At 38.5% G+C, this 11,487-nt stretch overlaps 1 protein-coding gene across 2 annotated transcripts in view; it reads right to left on the bottom strand.

Annotated features, from left to right (window-relative positions):
- Positions 1–1,558: 1,558 nt before the first annotated feature.
- The window catches only part of SPAG16 (sperm associated antigen 16), a 1,224,108-nt gene continuing 1,214,179 nt past the window's right edge, over positions 1,559–11,487 (bottom strand). For both annotated transcript variants that reach the window (XM_019523400.1, XM_019523399.1), the window contains one exon: positions 1,559–1,909. In XM_019523400.1, the coding sequence (XP_019378945.1) occupies positions 1,734–1,909 (176 nt within the window). In that variant the 3' untranslated portion in view covers positions 1,559–1,733. The remainder of the gene's footprint in view (positions 1,910–11,487) is intronic.

Raw genomic sequence — 11,487 nt, forward strand, 5'->3', positions numbered from 1 at the left:
TCAGTTATATGTTGTTATAGCCTGTGGTCATCTCAGATGTCCCTTGGCAACTTCAGAGACTCAGTTTAATGAACAGAATGGAAACTGAGCAGAATTCAGATCTACACTACAGAAAAATTTCAACAAGTAAACAAACCCTACACAGCTGGGAATTACTTTACAACTGAACTTTTTATAATTTCTCATTAAAAGAGATGCTGGATAGTGTCTTACTCTGAGTAAAGGTCCCCCCTCCCCTCCACCTACCCCAGTGAATTATGCATACTTACGAAATCAGGCTCAGGATGAAAGCTGGAGGGGGTCACAGGCCAACATGGACTAAAAGGTTAGAAATATATCAGTAAAAGCTGTTCCTCTTCATTACATTTTCAGTGATGAATCATGAACAATCCTTTTTCCTCCACCTCCCATTTGAAAACACAGGAAAACGGCAGCCCAGCAGCCAAGACATGAGAAATAAGCTTTAAGCCAGTGTTCAGAATTCAAAGCAAGCAGCAACAAGGAGGTCCAGAGGCAAGGCTGCCTTGTAACAATCCAGATCCAAACAGCACAATCATCGTGTCCAAGTTATTCTTTTTTTTTTTTTTTGGTTCAGGTCTTTGGATGCAATTTCCCTTCCCCAAACACAACTGCTCCTTTCCACTCAGTGCTTGCAACAGCAAGCCGGCTGGTTATTTTGCTACGCTGTTGATACTAGAAACGGCAAGAGTATGCTGGAGCTCAAAGCCAGATCAGGCTGAAATGCAGTCAACACCATCACGATACGTTGCTTCGACAACCTCTCCCAACCCACGGGGGTATTTCTGATCTCAAGCACGGGAGTAACTTTCCCTTGCGTTCAGCACCGCGGACAGCGGCAGCCCGACAGGCGCAGCCTTGGAGCTCATTCTGCCGGCAGCCGGGATTCGTTCAGCACCACGGTCAGCGCCCCAGCCCGGCATCATGCATCACAGGGCGGCACGCTCGCCTCCTCGCCGTCCGCTCTTGGGCAAAGAAACTAAGAGCCCTCCAGAGCTTCTCTTGGGATCACTTATTTCCTTGGATACCATCCTAAGAAGGAAAGCGATTTCTAACCATACCTAAACATATTTTACATGCATCGGACCACATCCTCCCTCCCTCCCTCCCCCCAGCCCATTTTAATTCTTAAGAGAATGTGCTCCAGATCAGACTGCAGGGCTAAGTTCCAGGAAGTGCCAGTATTTAGATTTAAGCTCTCTGCAGTTACTGAATGATGAGGCAAAAGATTACTGTCATGGCATCTCTCACAAACTCTTGTTCATTCTTGCCCTGCCGGCATGCAAACCGTTTGTTGCATAAAAAATCCCATGTTGTTGCATTATTAAAACTTCACTTCTTCCCACGGGCTGGATTTGATGAAGAGAGAATTAAAAAAAAAAGTAGCCAAGCTCTTGTGTCTCTTGTTCTGTTACATTAAAAATCAATCTCCTTGCAATTCATCTAGTCTGTCATTAGGCGTCATTGTAAAGCTATTTCTCTAGAAACAACCAAATGAAAAATTCTTGATGTTCAAAAAAACACACTATCAATACAAAGGCAGAGAAATCTGGGATTTTATTTGGATAAAATAGACAATTATAATAATTTTGTGCAATTATGCCTACTGCAAACATTAACTGTGAAGACACTTAACTAAGTTGTTGCTGTCATGTCATCAAATCATTTCCATAAGGCTTTGAAACCAAGAGCTTGTTAAAACAGGATTCTAGTTCTCAGGTCCAGAGTCGAACAGTGCCATCAGCACCTCCGGAAAGCAGGTGCTCTGCTTTGTGATCAAAAACAACACTCTGCACATCATCTTCATGACCCACCAGGCTGGAAAGTTGCCCTGATTTGAGTTCCAGAACCTTAACAGTTCCATCATTGCTTGCAAGGGCTATAACATGACCTGAAATCCAAAACAAAGTTATTAGAGTTTGAGGAGGCCAAATAAAAGAGCAATGTTTGCAGTTTCAGGTCTGCTGGTATGCACAGCCACTTAGTGAACCCATATTTTGCATACTACTGTGCCTGAAATAATTTATTGGAAAGTCAGATAGATCAATAATAATGAGATTAGATTCCTGTGTGATTAAGTGAACCTGAGGATCTTGAGGTGTCAGTCACGGGGAACTCAGCTATTCTATTTTTATTTTGATACAATTATTAAGGGCCATATTCTGATCCTACATTCTGCAAAATATTAGTACTTAGATAATTTTACTGAAATCAGTAGGGCAACTCAGGGTATAAGATGCTCTGTTTTGTAAGTATATCATAATCAAGCCTGTCATTAATATAAATTCTCTTATGTATCAATATAAAAAAAAAAAGATGCATCCCATGAGAAATTAGCTGCCTAAATCCCACTGACCTTCAGGGAGAAAAGGTTACATAATTTCCTCAGCCTCTGTAAAATACTTTCCTAATTTAAAAGATAGTATAGACATAGATTTAGAAGTAATTTTAACAGTCTAAAGCTTATTTATGAAACAATAAATGTATTATTTATATAAATAATATTATTCATGGAACAATCTGCCTCCATATACTGTCAGTCTGAACTAGCCCAACATGCATTTTTAAATGTATTATATTTCTATTTAAATAAAAAGATGGATAACAGCTGGTAAGTAGTACATTTGAATCACCCCTTGTTTTCCCAACCACCAGATGAGAGAGTCTCTCTGCTTAAAAATTAACTGTAATAATCATGAGTTTCACGTACCAAAAAAAAAAAAAAAATCAATAAATTCATTTCAAGGCAGATGTGGTGCTCTCAACACAGTGTTTATTGTATTTCAAGTCATGATCTTGGTCAAACACTTTTTGCTATTACAAGCAAGTTACATAGACCCTCAGAATGATTATGGCCTATTTTTTTTTTCCTGAAAGCAGGGACATAATCACACGTAGAAGTTAAATTAATGCTAACATTTACAAAGTTGTTATGGTTTGGAAGCATTAATTTTTTTTAAGGAAAATTAGGGAAAACAGGCTATGTTTTGGCACCTTCACTCATATAACTTACTCTACAAGTAGTCCATAGGGACTTAAAACTCAGTACAAGTATGCATGGAAGAATATGGACCAAAGGAAAATGTTACAGGGTGATGTGAAAAACCACAGGGTCTTTTATGTGACAGTCTAAGAAAAATACTGTTCCTGCCTTCAAACCACATTATGACAATGGTGATTTTTGTTCTGCTCATATGATAGAATGGCTTTATTTGACAGCATGTGAGGTAAACACAAGCTATTTTCTCCATTTATTAAGGAATCATTTAGGCTGTCTTGAAAACACACTGAGAGCATTTAACCACAGGTTATATTTAGAGCGTCCATGGATATTTGTACAGGAGAGGGAAGTATAGGAGTAAAGCTAACTATGATAAATATGCCCTATTTGCAAACCTTTATAACTACCAGGCTTCTTCATCTAGAACAAAGCCTGACACAGCAAAGATCTGGAGGATGGATTAGGGTGTCCAAAGCAGCAGATGTGAATATTTATTATAAACTCTCTTCTAGCAAGACTTTGCTGACAGAAGCATTACATATGGATTTTACTTGAAGCTAGACTCTACAGGCAAGTGCTGGCATGACTTCCCCCAGAGCCAAATGAATGACATTTTGTTTAGTGTCCTGACACTGCAGCAACTGGGTAGGGGGTTATTGTCACTTGCCTCTTTTAAAAAGAGTAACAAATGTACATATTAAAATAATAGCATGAGAGGGGGAGAGGGAGAGAAAAGGAGAGGACTTGGTCAATGGGGTTAACTTTGAGAAAGTAAAATCAATGCAAACTGACATCAGAGACAATGTACTTAAATGTTTAATTAAAACTACCATTGCCCTTAAGGGGAGTAGGAACAGGACCTAATGGCACATATGTATAACACTTGGCCACATAATTCAGATGGCTGAAGCAAATTACTCTTTCTGTTATTTAGTTGGTACAATGTTAGAAATTAATAGAATGTCAGTGTTAGAAAATGACAGAAAATGACATTAAAATAAGGAGGTATGATAAAAACTAGCTAGCATGTAGAATAGTAAAACCAAGAAGCAGGGAATTCAATGCATCTGATATGGTACTCTCTTGGAAATGTGTGGGGCACGTCTGTAAGTGTTGGCGGAGAACATTTCCATTCATTTGTGTTGAGTGTTAGCCAAGTTGTATTTATGCATTACTACTGTAGCATGAGTATTACTGAGTAATGTACTGATGCATTACTACTGCTGACAATGAACAGGGCAACTTAATTGCACTACGGCAGAAGTGTGGGTAAATGAATGTGAAGGAGACAGGGGATGGGGAAGAGAGGGCACAAAATGACAACACATCATTCTTGTTAGCCTTTATGTCTATGGTAATCTACTTGCTCATCATGATTGGTTCACTACACTATAAATTTAGTCCTTCCAAAGGGAATGGTTTTTTTTGTTGTGAAGAGAGAACACATTGCATTTTCTTGCTATTTCAAAATGTTCTCCAATTAACAACCCAAGCATATACTATTATTTAATTATAAGCAAAATTTAGTGGGTGCATCTACATATACACTTAACTGTGCAGCAGACTAATTTGCTGCAGTGTAAAGCATAACAGTCTATACATACGACTCTATTACACCACGGCAAACTAATTTTGCTGCTGTGAGATAGTATTGTTGGGGACAGTACTATCTTATGGCAGCAAAAATAACTGCACCTAAATGCACATGTAAATGCTGACTCATGTACATTGCACCTGGTCAGCCCAGGCAGCAGGGGGCCAGACCCCTGCCTGCTGCCTAGCCACAGCTCTCCTCACACTGGGGCACTCTCATGCCCCAGACAGCCCTTCCATTGCCTGCCACCTCCCAGAGCCCACTGCCGATGCCCTGGGTCCCCTGCCAACCCAGGGCTGCTCCCCTCTGGATCAAACTGCTGTGGCCCTGGGTGCAGTGCCTGCTTGTATGGCCTGGACCGCAGTAGTCTGAGCATCTGCATGTGCTATTAAGGTGCTGTGATAAATTCCAGTGCAAACTGTACTGGAGTTTATCATGTTACCTTAATAACATATGTAGATACACCCAGTTTTTATAAGGACACTTTTCCAGGTTAACAAAGGCACTTTGTTGTAACATTTAGGGGAGGACAAAAACACGGTACAAAATGTATTTCTACAGATTCCATAAACTGGATCCTCAGCTGGTGTAAGATCTCTATAAGTTCAAACAAGTCAAGAGTACTACAGTAATTTGTAGCAGTTGGCGGAGGGCTGGTTCGTGCTAACAAAGCTACATAGTATCAGGATGGAGATCAACATACAGTGCCAGGAAAACCTTACAGCTCTCAAATGATTTGCAAGGCATCCTTTGGATACACGCTGCTGCTGACTCATCCACTGCACTAGAAATGCAGTTTGCTAAGGTGTACTGCTGCTCTTGGCTCATAGCCAGTCCTGAAGCCAGGCCTCCTCCTCAATCAGGAGAAATGACTAAGCAGAATTTCCTGGAAAAGGGGGTCCATCTATAGGAGCAGCTTAGCACCCAGGCAGCTAAATTGCTGCTGACCATTGTTTCAATACAGGTACTAATTATTGTACTCTGTACATTGGGTACCCAATATGGCATGCTGCCTTCTTAGAGACACGTGAATTGCAATGTTCTGCAGCATTTTGAAAAATGGCTTTATAAACTTGGCTCTTTCTGACTCAGCAGATCTCAAATCTCTGTACATTTGGAAGAAACTTGCTGACTTTTGTGGCATAAATAAGATTTTACTGTGCTGAAACCCTGATAGCTTTGCAAAGCCAACACAGGTAAGAGAGACTGAGTTGGGTTATATCCCTTTTTGTGCATCCCCAATAGAACTCTCAAGTTCTACACAGTTACATCTGTTATCTTCAATGGGGCCGCATAGGTGTAACAGCTTGGAACTTATTAAGAGTTTTGCTGGTGAAGCACAAACAGGACTGAGAGTAATAAGCACAAACAGGAATGAGAGTAATGGGACTGCACAGGTGTCACTGAAGGCATTAATTTGTACTACTAGATCTTTATTACAGGTGAAGATGTACAAGAAGGAGAAGGTCTAGCTTGAGCCAGCAGGAGATGGGAATTCAAAATTACTTGCATATTAGATAAGGACTCATGGGTCCCTGACAGATGTTAATTTAAAGACATGATGGGATCTGATGCAGGAAGTGCAATTGTGAGATCAGGCATCAGTTCCCACTGTACCATACTGCTACTATAAAGGAAGACTGGTAAGTAGCAAGTTTAGTTCCCTGCACTCCTGTGGCTGGGAGCCCTGATTGGGAGCTGTCTAGGGCTCCTGGCTCCCAGCTCCCAATCAGAGCTCCCAACCATGGGCATGCATCAGCTCTCTGGGGCTCCCAGCCAGGAGAGAACATGGTGCGCTCCCTCAGCTGGGAATCCTGATTGGGAGCTCCCAGCCTCTAAAGCACACAAGAGTCTTGAAAGACTCCAGTGTTCTCCCTCAGCTGGGAGCACTGGCCACATGTTCAATTAAAGGTATAACAGAAACCAGCCACAAAGTTACTTGTGTGTATTACACATATTCTGTGAAATAATTGTGGCTTTTTCCTCATTTTATAGCACCATTAATTGAATGAATGTGTGTCCAAGTCAATACCTCACACTGACAATTTCATATCCATTGTTCAAAGCAAGATCACGCAAGGTTCTTTCTGACTCCATCTGTAGTAGTCCCCATTAAGAGATGGAGGATGCAGGACTAGGAGGAAATCATCCAATGGCAGAAAGAAGGAGGAAGTGGCAGTTGGCTCCTAACTGTAGACATCTATATGAGATAATTTGTCATCTTGCACAGGTCCCTAAAACACTATTAGTAAAACAGGTAGTTGGCTCCTCCCCATCCTTGTTACCATTTTTAACTGGTGTTAAGACTAAAATGATTGTACACTGTAAAAGCAAATGCATACATGGTTTTTTTTTCAGGGATTCAAGCCTACTGGAATAGGATGATATGTGGGTACCTAATAGGTGAAAAAGGATTTGGCTTGTAGTGGGCACTTCTACACATGCACTTTTTGCACCGTATACTAATTTACTGTGCAGTAAAGCATCACTGTCTACAAGTGCATGGCAACTGGGCCAGTACAGACTAATTTACAGTGCTGTTAGATAGTCCAGTCAAACACAGGTTCTATCTGATGGTGGAGTAAATTACTGTGCTTAAATACATGTGTAGACAGTGACATTGGGATTAGTTTACTCCAGCTCAAATTGCACACATACATTATGCAGCCACATTAATTGTACACGTAGATGCACTCAGTGTGTTGGCAAGTATCAATGCATAATTTCATATTTTCCCTGCATTTGCCTGACTGTCCTCTCAGAAACATGCTGCCCCATTCCACCCAAATGCAAATTAAGGAGAAGAGGATTATAACCGCAACAGTTAAATTAGCTACCTCCACAGTGGGCATGTCTACATATTCATTAATGCACTTTTGCTTATGTGCATTAAATTTAGTACCTCCATTGTGGGGTACTAGAAAAAAAGCACAGTAGCCTATTTAAGTGCGCATTAGCGAAAGTGCACTTTTTGTGATGCTTTAATGCACATTAAAATAGGCTAATGTGCATTAAAATGAATGTCAAGACATGCCCATGATCTCCACATTACAATGTCCTATAGAAAAGAGCTGCAATTGAACTCCAATTTTTATTTAATGCAAGGTACCATGTCATACTGCCGTTATGAGACTGATCAAGCTCTTCATTTTACATGTTGATTCACTGCAAATGCAACGTTTAGGACAAAAATATACTTGAAAATGATACACAAACCTGAAAAACTTTATACTTCTTCCCTTGTTTTTTTATCCACATTGGCCTTTTAGGAAGGTCACATGTTATATTAAACATATCCTGTACATGAGATAAGAATTGTACCTTTATAATTGATTAATATTTGAAATGATGTTATAACTGTTATTTAATGTGTCAGAGCCTCTTATGGGAAAATCAGTATAGCTTTTTGTACAATGATGGAACTAGGATGATTTACACAAGGTGAGACTCGGGCTCTGTAATTTTAGGAATATGCATATGAATATGGAACAAGAAATGCTTTATAGACAGAGAATATAAGGGGATAGATTCTGATTTTTAATACACTGGTGCAAAGGACAAGAAATCCCACTGAATGTTTTGTGTTGAGGTGAAACTAGTATGAGTTCAAAATTGGGGGTATTATATCTACCTAAGTTTGACTTAGAGCTTCATGAAAGCAGGGCACTATATTTGCCCCCCTGTCTATAGAAAGCCATATACACCTATGCTATTATGTAAATAACAATAATAATAGTAATGCCACTTACGTAAATACAGTATGAAATCCATCTCCTAATTTGAACTGTTAGATAAATTTAAAATAGTGTTGGTATGTCGAAACACTTTAATTTAATTTGTTACTGCATGACAGATTTCTTCAGAACACAAAACTAGACAAGATTAATTTGCTGGGTTGATAAAACCAAATTACCTAGGGTAGAGGGAACAAGACCTGTACTTGTTAAAGGACAAAAAACTGACAATTTATATTCCACAAGATCCTAATAGAAATTACAGCAATGATCACCAGCTTTTTTGTAAAATTAATCTGGAGTGAGAGCTTGCCAAGGCAAGGTTAGCTAATGCTTTACTGGGTTACACATTCAAGTAGCCATAGACAATGCTATTTTTGCAGTGGGGTAGCATAAAAAGCAAACTGGTTTGCTGACATGTGACTATGGTTTGTGATTAGTCCTGTGGACCAGAGCCTTTCATTTTTATTGTTAAAGGAACAAGTCATAAACCTAAAGCCTATTAAGCAGCTAATATATTACGTAATTGGAAACTCAGCCTTTCTCAGAGAAAACTCCAACAAATGTAATCTAATCTGCTTTCTATGTCCCCAGTAAGCCCTGCTATTGTTTTAGACTATTATGCTTATGGCTAACCAAAGACAAATGTAAGGTTGGCTGATTGGAATCATAAGGTAATAGTTATGTTGAAGCACCACATTTTTCTTCAGGCAAATGAGTTTAGAAATTATGTAATTTATTTAATTATTGAATACTCTGAATATTAGTAGCAGGACTCAAACTACAGAATATCTTTACAGTATTTTAGCAGCATAAATTCTAACAAACAATATTTTGTCATGCCATAAATGCCACAAAGAATCAACAACTGAGACATTAATGCTGATGAAGTAGAATATAATTAGCACTGTTTGTTGTCCTTAATTCATTTGTATAGATCCATTGGAGCAATATTAACTAGTTGGCTTAAAACAAAATATGCAAACAAAACCCCATGTAAAATATTTGGGCCTGTTTCTGCAGCTCTTACATCCATAGTCAGTCAAAATGGAAAGTGAGTGATATCATACTTGATAAACAGAGACGATAAATAGAATATGTCGTATTTTTTGTTCAAATAAAGGAGAAGCAACATTTTTTTCAACTTAAATATATTTGTTTTGCTTAATCTGTAAACAAAGCATTCTTCAAAGAAACAAAGCCAGTTATATTTTTCATTCAAATTATCTCTTGCATAAACTTTAGCTTTTTTGTTTATCATAACTTTATAGGAAGGAAGTCTGAGACTATTCTGTGTAGCAGAGATGAAATAACATATCATAGAAAGAAAGAAAAGCTTTGATCAATAAGGAAATGATTTTTATACACATCAGAACCAATTTAAAGCAATTCCCCAGGATCAATATAGATAGACAGAAATGCTTCTCAGCATTTATTACCTGTGGAGGGAATTATTGATTACCCCCATTGATTTTCTCCTATGCATGTAGAGAGGCATCTGTTGTTTCTCCAGAAAGATGCCTCAAAGTGAAAAATATCAAGAAACTACTTATATTTTACGTATTTACATTAATGGTTCAACCAGTGTCATTGCTCAAAACTTTGCAACCCCATTCAGGCAAAGGTGAAATGTAATTTAGCTTATTTTTGGTGTATACTTGCTAGTCAATAGAACTTAACTGTAAAAGAAGCTGTTTTGAAACTTTACTTGCCAGGGGCTACTAATCCCTTACTATACAGATTGAACCAAATACGTATTAATTCCCTGCCCCCCTTAAGAGGCACTCTTTTTGCTAGGAGAATATGATGACTCATATACATATGCAGTTAAAGCAGTTGCAACCAATTATATCACTCTTATAGCAGAGTCTAAAGGGCCCAAGCAGGTATTAGGTCCCTATTATGGACAGCCCACAGCAAAAAGACTGTCCCTTCACCCAAAGGGTTTTCAATCTAAGTATAATGCAACAGGTGGATATAGCAATAGCTCACGGAGAACAAAGTAAGAGTGTCATGATTATGAATGTAGTAGATAGTAATCGCACTGCCTGCCTAGCTGTCATGTGTTTGGTAGGCATCATAGCAGAGAGTGAGTTTGGCTTTAAATCTGCAAGGCCAAATTCCTCCCTGGTAAGAATTAGAAGAAATGATTGATGTTGATTTAAGTTAGCTCAGGATCTGACTCACACAGTTTAAATGGAGTAGCTTAAACTACACAGAAACGGGAACTTTTGGGAGATTGGCAAAGATGGAAGGGAAGCTATCCAAATGCCCCAGTGCAGGAAAATATTAGTGTTCTTGCCTCAGTAAGGTTAAATAAAATGTTTAACAGGTGTGATTGTAGTGGATGTAGATAACATTCTTCATTTACTGCCATGCTGTGTAGAATATTACTTACTAAGCAACTGATTTTTGCTGCATGATAGATGTTTTATATTTTCTTCATTCTAAAAACAGTTTTCAACAAATTCAAGTAATTATTTCTCATCTTCCAAATGTAAACTCTGCTTTGCTTAGGAATGCACTTCTTTGACGCTATTATAATGCATAACCTGTCACGTGAATAAATCCTTTCAAGCATGCTTCTCTTTCTCAGCTACAATGTATTTTCTCCCCATCCCTTCCTTCACTGTGTTTCCTTAGGTTTTTTCTTTTTTAATAGGAAAGGACATAGAAGAAAATTACTGAGCAAGTTTTAATTCATGTGCAGTCATTTACAAAATAATCAGAGCAATCCGGACCAAAATGCAAGTTGGAAAAGAAAAAAAAGGCTCTGACAATTTGATGAGAAGGGGAACAGTTTTTGATGCATCAAAACTGACAGAAAATCTAGTTTCTGTTAAGAAATCATTGATTTTTTTTTCCTCAAACGTACCTAAATAGAAGAGGTTAGAAATCTAGTAATGTGCATTAAGAAATATTACCTCTATATCAATAAGCCCTATACTCCTGAACCATCTTACTCGTGTGAACAGTTCTATTAAAGTCAATGTGGTTACTCATATGTTTAAGTGTTCACTTTGCAAATTGAGAAACTTTATTGTGATGATGAGTTGTTGCAGAGGCTGCCTCATAAGGACAGACACACTTTTATTGTGTTCTTTAACAAAATTGAAATAACTGGATCTTTTAAAGTGGGG

Source organism: Gavialis gangeticus, unplaced genomic scaffold, assembly GCF_001723915.1.
Source record: "Gavialis gangeticus isolate Ggan-Ray unplaced genomic scaffold, GavGan_comp1, whole genome shotgun sequence".
Classification (NCBI taxonomy): Eukaryota; Metazoa; Chordata; order Crocodylia; family Gavialidae; genus Gavialis; species Gavialis gangeticus.